The sequence below is a fragment of the Gavia stellata genome, chromosome 19, assembly GCF_030936135.1.
Source record: "Gavia stellata isolate bGavSte3 chromosome 19, bGavSte3.hap2, whole genome shotgun sequence".
NCBI classification, from domain to species: domain Eukaryota; kingdom Metazoa; phylum Chordata; class Aves; order Gaviiformes; family Gaviidae; genus Gavia; species Gavia stellata.
The window spans coordinates 15546020-15560193 of record NC_082612.1 but is presented as its reverse complement, the minus strand read 5'-3'; the positions used below and the strand labels follow the sequence as shown (position 1 = coordinate 15560193).

The following is a 14174-nucleotide window of genomic DNA, read 5'->3' as shown; positions in this document are numbered from 1 at the left end:
TTCCTACCCTGGTGCAGCCTTCAGATTATTGTCCATTATTGATTTTTCAGGTAGGCAACGATGAAGTTGCAACAAAAAGTCTGAGGGCAATCAAGAGAGACTTCAGGGCCTTGGGACAACTGCTTAAGGGATCAGGAGCACAAGTAGTGTTCTCCTCTGTCCTTCCAGTTGCAGCGAACGATGAGGCAAGAGCCAGCAGATCAATACCTGGCTCTGAGCCTGGTGTCACCAGCAGAATTTTGGGTTTTTTGATCGTGGGTCAGTCTACACGACACCAGGCCTGCTGGTGACAGACGGGGTATACCTGTCTGAAAGGGGAAAAGGATCTTTGCACAGGAGTTAGCAGGGCTCACTGAAAGAGCTTTAAACTAGATTTGAAGGAGGAAAGGGATAAAACCAGGCTCACTAGAGATAAGCCTGGGGGTGGCATGCCAGTATTTGAGGGATGGTGTGCTAGCAAGGTCCTTTGGTCTGCCATCTCAGTGGAGGTAGGGGATGGAGATCCATGGGGCAGCAAAGACACAAGAGTTATTGATGTGTTAGAAACCACAGAAGAACCTGAGAACGGTCACGTAGGAATTAGGGCTTCTGCCCCAAAAAAGGTGGTGGGATCAATAGCCCAACTGAAATGCATCTACACCAATACATGCAGCACGGGCAACAAACAGAAGGAGTTGGAAGCTATTGTGCAGCGGGAAAACTATGATATAGTTGCAATCACGGACACATGGTGGGTTGACTCGCACAACTGGAGTGCTGCAATAGATGGCTGTAAACTCTTCAGAAGGGATAGGCAAGGAAGGAGAGGTGGTCAGGTAGCCCTGTAAGGGAGTGTTTTGACTCTCTAGAGCTTGATGATGGTGACAATAGGGTTGAGTGTTTACGGGCAAGAATCAGGGGGAAGGCCAAGAAAGCAGATATCATGGTCAGAGTCCGTTATAGACCACCCAACCAGGATGAAGAGGCAGACAAAATATTCTATAAGCACCTGGGAGAAGTCTCACAATCGCTAGCCCTTTTTCTTGTGGGGGACTTCAACTTACCAGATGTCCACTGGAAATACAATACAGTGGAGAGGAAACAGTCTAGGAGGTTCCTGGAGTGTGTGGAAGATAACTTCCTGACACAGCTGATGAATGAGCCAACTAGGGAAGGCGCCCCGCTGGACCTGTTGTTTGCGAACAGAGAAGGACTTGTGGGTGATGTGATGGTTGGAGGCCGTCTTGGGCACAGTGATCATGAAATGATGGAGTTCTTGATTCTCGGAGAAGTAAGGAGGGGGGTCAGCAGAACTGCCACCTCGGACTTCTGGAGGGCAAACTTTGGCCTGTTTAGGAGACTGGTTGACAGAGTCCCTTGGGAGGCTGTCCCCATGTGCCAAAAGACGAGCTGGCGGGGAAGAAGACTGGCCTGGCTGGACAGAGAGCTTTGACTGGAACTCAGGAAAAAAAAGAGAGTTTATGACCTTTGGAAGAAGGGACGGGCAACTCAGGAGGACTACTGGGATGTTGTGAGGTTATGCACGCAGAAAATTAGAAGGGCCAAAGCCCAACTAGAAATTAACCTGGCTACTGCCATACAAGACCATAAAAAATGTTTCTGTAAATACATTAGCAACAAAAGGAGGGCTAAGGACAATCTCCATCCTTTATTGGATGCGGAGGAAAACATAGTAACAAAGGATGAGGAAAAGGCTGAGGTACTTAGTGCCGCCTTTGTCTCAGTCTTTAACAGTAAGACCAGTTGTTCTCCAGGTACCCAGCCCCGTGAGCTGGAAGACAGGGAGCAGAATGAAGCCCCCACAATCCAAGGGGAAATGGTTAGCGACCTGCTACACCACTTAGACATACACAAGTCTATGGGGCTGGATGGGATCCACCCAAGGGTACTGAGGGAGCTGGTGGGAGTGCTTACCAAGCCACTTTCAATCATTTATCAGCAGTCCTGGCTAACCAGGGAGGTCCCAGTTGACTGGAGGTTAGCAAATGTGATCTCCATCTACAAGAAGGGCCGGAAGGAGGATCCGGGGAACTACAGGTCTGTCAGTCTGACCTCGGTGCCGGGGAAGGTTATGGAGCAGATCATCTTGAGTGCCATCAATGTGGCACATACAGGACAACCAGGGGATCAGGCCCAGTCAGCGTGGGTTTATGAAAGGCAGGTCCTGCTTGACTAACCTGATCTCCTTCTATGACAAGGTGACCTGCTTAGTGGATGAGGGAAAGGCTGTGGATATTGTCTGCCTGGACTTTAGTTAAGTCTTTGGCACCGTTTCCCACAGCATTATCTTGGAGAAACTGGCTGCTCATGGCTTGGACGGGTGTACTCTTCGCTTGGTAAAAAACTGGCTGGATGGCCAGTCCCAAAGAGTTGTGAATGGATTTAAATCCAGTTGGTGGCCGGTCACAAGTGGTGGTCCCGAGGGCTCAGTATTGGCCAGTTCTGTTTAATGTCTTTATTGATGGTCTGGATGAGAGGATCAAGTGCACCTTCAGTAATTTTGCAGACAACACCAAGTTGGGTGGGAGTGTTGATCTGCTTGGGGGTAGAAAGGCTCTGCAGAGGGATTGGGACAGGCTGGATTGATGGGCCGAGGCCAACTATATGAGGTTCAACAAGGCCAAGTGCCGGGTCCTGCACTTGGGCCACAACAACCCCAGGCAACGCTACAGGCTTAGGGAAGAGTGGCTGGAAAGCTGCTCTGTGGAAAAGGACCTGGGGGTGTTGGTCGACAGCCGGCTGAAGATGAGCCTGCAGTGTGCCCAGGTGGCCAAGAAGGCCAACGGCATCCTGGCCTGTATCAGAAATAGTGTGGCCAGCAGGAGTAGGGAAGTGATTGTCCCACTGTACTCGGCGCTGGTGAGGCCGCACCTCGAATACTGTGTTCAGTTTTGGGCGCCTCGCTACAAGAAGGACATTGAGGTGCTGGAGCGTGTCCAGAGAAGAGCAACGAAGCTGGTGAAGGGTCTGGAGAACAAGTCTGATGAGGAGAGACTGAGGGAGCTGGGGTTGTTTAGTCTGGAGGAAAGGAGGCTGAGGGGAGACCTTATTGCCCTCTACAACTACCTGAAAGGAGGCTCTAGCAAGGTGGGTGTTGGTCTCTTCTCCCAAGTAACAAGCGATAAGCCAAGAGGAAATGGCCACAAGTCGCCTCAGGGGAAGTTTAGATTGGATATTAGGAAAAATCTCTTCACTGAAAGGGTTGTCAAGCACTGGAACAGGCTGCCCAGGGAAGTGGTTGAGTCACCATCCCTGGAGGTATTTAAAAGACATGTAGATGTGACACATAGGAACATGGCTTAGTGGTGGACTTGGCAGTGTCAGGTTTACAGTTGGACTCGATGATCTTAAAGGTTTTTTCCAACCTAAATGATTCTATGATTCTATGATTCTGTGACCTTGGAAAACTTAAAATTCATATTGTTTGAAGATACTTCATTAAGTCACTTAGCTCCAGTGATCCCATCAGTAATCACTTAAACTGAGGCTCATAGTAAAGATCAGATGAGAAATAATGAGAACAGTCACCTGGGATTAAGCAGGGAAGTTCTAATCTCCTAGACTTTGTGAAACATTACACTGTCCTGTGGTGACATATCCATACAATCCTAATAGCTATTGTTATTATTCTGTTTGAATAAAGATTCGGGTCGACTTTTCCTTTGGATATTCCTAAAGAAGTCAATGGAAGTTCTGATACAGTCGTAACTGGTGGGCAAACTGCTGTCTTCAAAAGATTTAACCGGGGAGCTGCTAGAGTTTTCGTCTTTGCAAAAAGAGAACAATAAATGAATTTCTGGAGCTAACTCATCAAAAAGCCTGATGTATAATTTCTCAGTCTTCTTGGTTAATATGTACCACTAAAATTTCTATTCCAGAAAGGATGCTTGCTGTCTTAAATCGCTAATAATTTTTCTCATTTGTGCAGGACTTAAGGGATAAAATTATTTTTGTAGTCAGCAATTTCCTTAAACTCCTTTGTATTGGTGTTCAGAAACAATTAGCACTCCCTAATGGAGGAAGAGTAATTATTTGACTTTTTAACAAATATGCAGTGAATCATTGCCAGAGACCTTGGGTTTGGGGGCCTGTTAATTTCCAACTCTTTGTTTCATCCTCCAGGCTAAACTGAAAACATAACTTCCATATTTTCTATTTTTTTCTTTCTTTTGCAATAAATATTATTATGGATATACAGGTTTCACAAGTAAAACAGAAGACCTAAGTAAGTTGTTATTTTAATTATTTATATTTTAGAATGTATAAGACTATTAAACTATATTAAAATACTATAGGCCATCTTCTAAAAAAAGACCTGAATCTTACTTAAATAATACCTTCAGGAAGTACTAGTATAGGTTTCAACAACCATATGTACCAGTCAAGTCACCAAATCAACCCTGTTGGTGGATGTAAGTATGCAACAACTTTTTGTTAGTACAACCCACTTTCAGAAGAAGTATTTAGAATGATTATTAGCATCTGATTGATGTAGGAAAAATCTTATTTTAACTGACGCTAAAGTATGTAAGCTCTTTTCCTGCAAAACACAGTGCTCTGTCCAGTGCTAAAGTTATGCTTTCATCTGGTTATCTTTCAAGGCAACCTGGGTGGTCACAAAAAGCACTTGACATCTTGATGCACTTCAGCAGTTTTACATATACACAAACTTTGTAGAAAAATAAATTTGTCATTCGTCACCACATATGTTGATCTGAGGAGTGAGGTTCCTGTGGCTATAGCTCCTGTGCTGCTCAGCCCTTTCTCATTCTCTCTCCCTCCCTCTGCCTCCTCCTTCTTTCTCCCTTTTCCCTCTTTTACTTCTTCCAATTAAACAAATTGTTTCCTCAGAAACACAGAATTTCACAGAACAACTATGAGGGACGTGCTCTGCAGAATATGCTAATCATTTGCACTAGCTACAAACTCATGTCAAAAAAAGTCTTTGTGCTGACTTCTTATATGGGCCAAACATTTAGAATATCTAATCTGTTATCGCTGTTCAGCAGGCAGTCTTGGCAACTGTGATCTATTCTGCTTTGCTTTGGGGAATGTGATAAAGAGCAAGAAACAGCTGGTTTAAGAAAGCCTTAGAAACATCTCTTAGTTTATAAAGACAATAATAATATTTTCATATTTGAATGGGTTGAGATACATGTTAAACCACAGTAAAGGGAAAAAGTAAGTAAATTCAAAATGTTTTCTCAAGTCAATAAAAGAACACTGCAAAAAATCCCTACACTCTTGGGATTTCAGAGAAAACAAGTACACACTGTACACACGCAATTAAAAAACCCTCCTCCAAATCTCATCCACTTAAACGATCCCCTTTACTCAAATATGTTTATCTTATATTACAAAGCTGCGTTCATATGTCAAAAATGACTCTTCACAAATTCATTTCTCATATCATTATCAACTCTTTTTTCCACTCTGTGTTGCTAGTAAAAAAAAATCTTAACCAGTTTAATTATTTTCTCCTGTGTGGCATTAGTTATAAGTAGTGTTTGGACAGGGAAAAAAGCATAGTTTAAAAATGACAGTCTTAAACATATAAATAATTTACTATTGAGAATACCAAAGATGTTATTTAATATAATAGTGTATTAAGACAGTATTTCTAAAAGAACCATCTTCTGTGGTTATTTTGTTGATATAGTTACAAGTGATCGCACACATTTGGTGACTGCCTTAGACAACACAGGTCAAATTCTGGGTTTGGTTATGTCCAGCAAAGTCTACTGACTACACGGAGGAAGTGTTAGGTTAGCTAAGAGTTTGGTTGTTAACAGCATGTTGGAAGTGATTCAAAGATCACAGAATTCTATCAAATAGCTCCCTTTGATTTCAATGGGCTTTAAACCCTGTGGAAAAACCATCAGTTTCTAGGGTAACAAAACCAGAAAAAACACTTTACTCATCAGCTTTTAGAGTCTACAGCAAACAGCCAGCATCCTTTATTACTTGCATTTTAAAGCTATCTATCATTTAGAATAGCCTTTTGGACAGCCAACTACTTGTTTACGTGATTTGAACGAACACGCTAATATTTCAGCAAAGGTAATAGTTTCAGGTGCCTTTGACAACAAACAGCCCTGTGTTTCATGGAGAGTTTAATAGGAGGCTGGCAAGAAAGCGCTCAAAATATTTACCTCATTACATAAGATCTGCTGTGAAGACCCCGAGATATTCTGTCTTTGCTTGCGCAAAATCCCCTGGATATCAATGGGGATTTTACCTAGTGAAGAGCTGGATATGTGACCGCTCAGGCAGTACCAACATTTCAAAACAGACATCCTTTAGCCCCGTATTTTGTTATAGGTTTTACCTGGTATGTGACCTCTGCAAGTATAATAGAATTCTTTACAATAGTCTTTGCACAGGTAGGGAAGAGTTAGTTCTCTTTCAGGTGTTTCCCCTTTCTCAGGTGAGTGGAATAGATTCTGAGCGTGAGGTGAGCAGTGTGCACATTTGATTTCCTCCAGTAGCTTCGCACATTCTGTGTTGTTGGTAACAGAAAGTATCTGCAAGCCACAAACCAGAGACAAATAAACATATGACCTGTTTCCCCATCTTACACAAAAAAAGACTGCATGATCTAATGTAATAAATAATGCTAGTGGAACTAATACAGTTAGTATAAATGCATCATATTTCATGTCACCGCTTTGGAACTGCAAAAATGATTACTATGAAATGTGCAATATGTCATTGGTACAGCGAGATTTTAAGCACTTGCTTCTCTTTCTCAGATACAAGTAATAGTACTAAAGTTATTTTATGGACTCACGCCTGCAATCTCTTAATCACGTAGGCAATCTCTGAACTAGAGGGATCATTAATATAAAGAGGAGCTACAGCAGCAGGCCTTCTAGCCACTTCCCTTAGGAGAGATACTTAAAAACCTAACTTGTAAGGTGACCTATTCAAGTATTTAGAGACTAAAAATTAAAATTCTACTATCAAAACACATCAGGAAAATCATATCTAGGCATTTGTTAAATAGGTGTATCTTGAATGATACCACAGTCCGGCTACTGAAATGACTGCTGTGGAGTTCAGCAGGCGCCTTGGATTTTTCATACTTTAAATGCTGCTCTGCTTTTTGCTCTCTCTAATGCAAACTACTCGGAGGTGGGACAAGCTGTATGTTTTCCGACATTTCTTTTTATAAGTGAAAAAGTAGAACTTGTTCGTAACATCTTGTTTGTCTCAATACTGAAACTAACTTTGTCCTGAAAAAAGAGCATATATTATGCATAGTACTTGAAGAAGCACAAAACCACGATTGATGATGTGTTTAAGTAAACACAGGAGCCTAAGGAGCGTAATGTCATCAAATCGTGAAAAATAATGGAAAACAGCAGAGTCGTCTTTATTAGTCTTTGAATGCAGTGCACTTTGTTAATCTATTGTTAACCACATGGATTGTTTTTTGATCATTCATCCCAATGGTGGGTAGTGGGAAATGTGTGCTCAGTTGAGAGGGAGTGAATCTGATCCAATGCAAAAAACAAAGCCCAGGTTCTTTCTGCTGTTTGTTTAATGCAGTTATAAACAAAGACTGTAAGACACTTACATTAAGAAATACTAATGCGGTAAATATTTGTATTCTGTAGAATTTGTAAATACTTACAAATAGCACATTTGAAAATACTGACACAGTTTTGCTATAGTTCATATCTCTGAGTTGATTTGTAGAAGGACTTTCCAATGTCATTCCCTTGCAACTTAACATTGAATTATCTAAATTACTTTTGATAAAGTAAGTTATTCAATGCATGAAGGCTCTTGATATGTTTGAGCATGCTGTCTCATAGGTCGGCTCTCTTCTAGAATGCAGTACTTTGATAACACAGTTCTGAACTCAGCATTTTGTTTACGCATCATCATTACATAAACCTCAAACACTTCAGAGAAATGCACTCTCCATTGTTTTAAACAGATACGTATTCAAAATACTATACAATATATGGCCTGTACGGTTACACAAAATCCTATTTAAAGGAACCTTAATTTAGAAGACAAACTCTTTCCAGGAAGCTTTAGTCTTACCATACATATATTGTCAAAAGGCCATCTGAAATGTGTACTGAAGTTCAGTGGCGTAAGTTGGACCACTGACTATCAGATCATCATTTGGCTTCTACCCTTATTCTGGAAGAGCTACCATTGGCTTCAAAAAGAATTCCTCCAGATTTGCCAGGATCGTTAAATGCATTACATGTTCTGTTCTTTAGACTACCTGTTCTCAGACTATCCTCAGCTTCATAGCAGCTGCAATTAAGAAATGTGACTAACATCTGCCACGTATGGTTTATTGTCTCTCTTCAGACCCTTCTTGGGAATATAATTGTCTCACATCTTCTTTTGGAAAGGGTTTGTCTTTTTTTTTTTTTTTTTAAACCTTGAAGACAATAATCAATTCGTTGCATGTTGCGTGTATGGCAGAAGGTTTGCATTGGCCCTGAATTCTTTTGGGAATTCTTTCCACAGCCCCACCCCCTTCTCTCCTGAAAAAGTTTAGATTCTTTTTGCTAGATTGCTTATTTGGGCCATAGCAGCAGAACTGTTAATCTTAGTCTTCCTTCCTGAGTTTCAGATGTTGTTCTAGATATGGTAGATCTGGGGAAAAATGCCTTGAAGACAACAAGTAAAAATACAATGATAACTGCAATAACCAAAACACATAATAACTAAAACTTTGACCTTAATACTGCCTAGGTTTGCAATCCAGGTTGTAGAGAACAAGCTTTATATGCTCGCAGTAATCCACGCTGTTGAGGCAATCTTCTGCATTAGCTGGACTTTCTTAAGGGATGATGGCATCCTGACCTTGGTACCTCGCGCTGCTGTGGTTCTGATGGGAAGTGGCCTGTGTAACTCAGTCAAGTCATTCTCTGCCAGATAGAACAAAGCCTGAAGCCAACAGGGGATGATCAAAAGCACTATCCATAAATGCTACTTTTTAAGAACATTATGTCACCAAGAAGCTGGGAGCTCTCCTAAAGTAAGGATGAAATGACCTATTTTGGTGTTTCCACCAAAGAAAATTGCACCATGACTACAGACCCTTCAAAGTACTTGCCTACATTCAGCAGTATCACCTGCTTTGCAAGAGTCTCAGATGTTTTCACCAGGGAGTTGATCTCAGGCTTTCTTGTGATAGCAGTATGATGGTGTGTTTAGAAGTACAAGTAAACACGAGGTATTACTAGGTAAATATTCGGTGTGTTTATTGAATTAACTCCACAGTGATGCAGATAGAAAACTGTACTTCTACTGGAAGACTCCAGAACACATTGTGAACAGGGGAAAAAAAATAAAAAAATTACAGGATAGCAAAGCTAATTTACTGTTTCTTGTGGAAAACGTAATTGACGTTGCCTGGTGATACAGGAGAAGTAACGCCTGCCAACATTTCAGTCCTCAAAGTTAAGACAAAAGGATCCTAATCCCCCTGAGCAGCTGCTATCCAGGAATTAACCACAGGAATTCACCCCCTCATGTCATTTCTGGAATGAATCTTGGTCATATAATAGCTAATCGGAAGATTAAGGAATGGGAGTCAATCAATTATCTGAAAATCAAGTACAATGTTATTTAACTTTTAGAATGCTCAAGCAAAATAGGGTGGTAACATTTGCTCTGTGTGAGGTCTGATGTGTAAGTCTGTCCTGGCTGGGAGATAGGACAACTGTCTATTCTGAATTTCAGTAAATCGATAATGTATTTATCCTGCAGTATATGAAACCAGTTTTAAGCAAAAGCTGAAATACTTATTTGAATGAAGCTTTTTCTGTTGGATGTCTACTTTGAAAATGACCTTAAAGTTGACAATGGCTTTGGTCTTTTGAAGAAATGTAAACTAATTTCCTGCTTCGATTTTTAAAGTCATATGTGAAACCATCAAACTGCAGTGGTTTAAACTAACTGTGCTCTGGAAAATATGTAAAACTTCCAAACATTTATTGCAACATGCCTAATAATGATTATGCCTGCTGCTGACTAATTTACAACATCTGTAAGATCATCCTTTAATCTCTAGCCACATGAAAGTAAAACGGGTAGACTAAAGGTAAGATAAATCCTGGAATGCGCAGGAAAGCATAGCATACTAAATTGGTTTATCAACAAAAAGAATAGTGCAAAGAAGAAGAAACAGGAGACGATACAATAGACAGAAGTTCTTTACATTGAATATTGTCATCTGTTTCGTACACTCTGTCCTATCTAGTTTGAGAAAGGCGGTATAATTTTGATGTTAACAGAAAAAAAAACCCGCAGTGAAGTAAGTCATTGCATTAAGCTGTATTTGATATACAAGCATTTATGTCTAAAAATCATATGCTTACGAGATTGTTCAGCTGTTGGGTTGAACATATGCTTCTTCTGTATTATAGTGCTGGATTATGTCATTAAAGAGTTCGGTTTCAATTTTAGGGTAATATGTAAATAGATCATTGTACTAAGGCAGCTGTTAAAGGGACCCCAAGATGAGTTATTTGTTTAGTTGGATGTGTTCAACAATAGCCTTTGTTCGTGAAAGAGCCAGAGCAAACAAATGATTGTAAAAGGGCACACTTGAAAACAATTACTTTTCACCCATTCCTTGACAGCCTTGGCTATGAAACCATCCAAGGTAGAGAGGACTTCTTTGCCTGTCGGGCTGTAAGCAAACTTTTAGAAAAACTGATATTACAATGTTTGACTGGGATGCAGTAGCCCTTCATAAACAAGGGGATATTGCAGAAAAGGAGAAGACAAAGAGTTAAATGCCAAGAACAGAATGCAAAAGTCTTACTTGAGCCAGTGCAATGTTGCATCTGCTCATTCTGGTAGCTCCATTTTTGTTCCCAAAACCGCAGGCAATGGTAGTGATTTCATTATAAACACAGATCAATAATTTGGTCAAAAATTCTCAAAGACCTGGCATCTTAACCAAGAAGCTCTTATGAAAATGCCCACTGAGCATGCTCAATTCTGTTTTTTTTTTTTTAAAAGAAGCTAGAGTTCAGATTTCTGTTAATGTCATAGCCACTCCGTCGTGTAGATATATGATGGAGTCTCAAAAAGCTGGTTTTGGAACTGTAGTAGAACACAGTTTAAAAAATGTGCTTTTAGAAAAGTTCCGTTCGAATGTATTCTGTAATAGTTTGGCATGTCTTTTATGGAATGACCACCTCATTCTGTCAAATATAAATGACATATGTTTTGACAGTTTTTCTAAACATATACTGATATGATAAAGCGTATTTGCGAGTTTCATAAACATTAATCTTTGGTGACAAACAGTCTGATTTTAAAACCCTGTAAAATAATATTCCCTAAAAAGTGTAATTTTTATTTTAAAAGACAGGTTCAACAGCTCAGAAATAGCTATTGTGGCATATACGGTCAATTCCTCACACTTACATCAGGTTTTTAGTACCATTAGTAAAAAAAAAACCCAAAGGGAATTAAAATACATGAATAGTAAGAAGAGGATAAACCCTTCAACTGCCTGGAGATTGAAAACTAACCGAAATTCAACTTCCAATTTACTGCATTCAGCCAATTACTACAAGGGTCTCCAAGCATTGAATAATCTTGGTAGCATATATGCCACCGAGACGGTGGAAGCAGGGTGACTTAAGGACATATTTTCCAGTCCTTATTCTTTTTTTTTTTTTCTTTTTTTCTTTCTCCCAGCTAGATCTTTCAGGTTATCTGTGTGTGGTTAGTTTGTAGTTTAATTCAATTATCACACAGGAGCTTAATGACACTGTCTCTAGACAACATGAAGAAATATATCTGCCTTGAATCTCAAACTGCTGCTGCATATGGTATGAATAAAGAGAGATCTGCAGCTGAAAACCTGCAGTAAGACAGTTCTCACTCATCTGGGAATAGAGGGGGTAGGACAAATGCTCCCTCAAAAGGCATGAACATTTGGACAGAGCTGGGGACTGAAGGAGAATGATGTTCTCCAGTTTCACCCATTAGTGAACCAACTAACAAACACAATGGTGTTGTTGTTATTCTTTTGCCATAAGCAACAGGACTCTGTGTGTGGGCAGCAGTTTAGTGGGGAGGAGGATAAGTCGACCCCTTTTTGTCCTATTGATTTTTTCCTATTTGCATGACTTGAGCAAATTAAATGATGCAATATGGCTTTTTGTTACAAAACAAAGTGAGAGATACCACCCAGACACATATGTTGATTCGTAGAAGCTGTTTACATGAGAATGGAGTGAAATCTACCGTGAACTGAGCATAAAAATTCGATTCAGGCTGGGTATTTTTTTTTTTATTATGCTTGGGCCAGCAAGACTGAAACACAAGTTTTCCAAGAGTCTCTCAGACCTTGACAACTACAGAGTTGTAACTGAGGAATTCTTAATTAAACCTAAACCAGGATGAAAAAAAAGGAAAAGAAAAAATAAAAAGACACCTGATTGTTTATTTCACGTGCAGTGATTCTTAATGACATTATTCAGCAACTCCCCTCCCTGTGTGTACCCCAGGACGCAACACTGGTCATCGCAGCAGAGCTTCTCGATCCGGGTCCTGCAGGGTTAGCTGCCGAGGCCTTTGACATTCCACGCAACGGGCTGATAAGCGGAATTTCGCTTGCCAAAGGACGCCGAGAACTGGCCATTTTAAGAAATGGGCGAGCAGAGGAGGTGCTTCCCTTCACATGGCCGCAGCCTGAACTCGGGCAGAGGGGCTGCCAGGTGATGTGAGAAGGAAGGCCATCTCAGGGCGCCTCGCGAGCGGGAGCGCTTCGACCTGCGGCCGAAATTTCGGGGGCCTTTGGCAGCTCATAGATGTGATCGTGAGGGGTGCACGGGCCCCTGGGGATCACGAAGTTTCGGTGCACCGGCACCATCCACTATCCACAAACCTTCCTGACTAAACACGTGGAGCAAAGGGGACCAGATTTTTCACCCCAGACAAATAACCCGGAAACCACCGCCAAGCGAATGCGCGGCCCCGCCCGGACGGCTGCCAAAGCCCGTCCAGCGCCTCCACCTCTCCCCGCAGCCGCGCCCGGGCAGCGGTACCTGCCTGCGGCGCCCCGGGAGGAGGCCGGCCCGGGGCCGGGGCCGGGGCCCGGGGCCGCAGCCACCCGCTGAAACTCCGGCGCTGCGGACAAAAAGTAACTTCCACGCACACCCCTCGGCGAGCGACGCGCTCTGCCCGCGGAGCGCCCGGCCCCTGCGGGGCAGCGGATGGGCGGCCGGGCTGCCCGCGGCTCCCCGGGCGAGAAATCGGCACCGGTGTCACGTTCCTGCTGCGCCCTCACCTCCCCGGCAGAAACGGTCGCCCCCCGCCGCTGCACCCCCCCGCACGGGACCGCGGCAGGTTAGCGGCTGGTGCGCGGGCTCCGCGCAAAAAAAAAAGAAAAAGAAAAAAAGAAGAAAAGCCAAAAACCTCCCCCCGAGCCCCAGAGCAGCCTTAGGTGGTGCCTACCTTCGCCTTCGCCTCGGCGTGCAGCAGCCCCTGCGCGTCAGCGCGGGAGCAGCAGGACAGGCGGGGGTAGAGGCCGCGGCACATCGCCTCCCCGCCGCCCGGGGCCTCCGGGGACAGCACCCGCCGGTCGCGCTTCTTCAGCCGCCGCGGCGGGGTCCCGTTGAGGCACCTTCTCCTCCGGGCGCCGCTCTCCCCAAACTTGGCATCCCCCTCGAAGAAGCACAGAACCACGGCCACCAGCAGCAGCTTGAACGGCAGCATCTTGAGCATCATGCCTGAGGGAAGCGTGTGAATGCACCCAAAAAAGGGGGGGGGGGGGGGAGAAGGAGGGGAATCCCACTGACTTTTCTTTGCACTTCAGATCAGGAAACCACCTCCCTCCCCCAGAAGGGGAAAGTCTGGAGGCGAAGAGCCACAGGAGCAATTAAAGAGCCTACGGAGGAAGAGCACTTCGGTCACCCCCGCTTCCAAAGAGGCGGACGCGGAAAGGCAGGGACGGGGCAGCAAGCCCCCGAGCCCCGGCGCGGCGCCGCGGCGGGAGGATGCTCGGAGCCGGCGAAGTTGTGCAAGTGGCACAGGTTTAGCAGCTGCCGCTGCCGCGCCGAGGCGCCGAGGCTCGGGGCGGGCCGGGCAGCGGGCGGCGGCAGCCCTTCACTTGTCGTCCCATAGGAAGGGTGTCCCCGAGGTGGGACGGCGGCGGCGGCGGCCGGGCCGGGCGA

The 14174-nt window shown here is 43.4% G+C and overlaps 1 protein-coding gene across 1 annotated transcript in view; it reads right to left on the bottom strand.

Annotated features, from left to right (window-relative positions):
* Positions 1 to 13728, bottom strand: part of HHIP (hedgehog interacting protein) — a 74681-nt gene extending 60953 nt beyond the window's left edge. The window contains exons 1-2 of the mRNA XM_059826916.1: positions 13462 to 13728; positions 6329 to 6524 (exon numbers count right to left, since the gene is read on the bottom strand). Coding sequence (XP_059682899.1) covers positions 6329 to 6524; positions 13462 to 13728 — 463 coding nt within the window. The remainder of the gene's footprint in view (positions 1 to 6328; positions 6525 to 13461) is intronic.
* Positions 13729 to 14174: the final 446 nt, after the last annotated feature.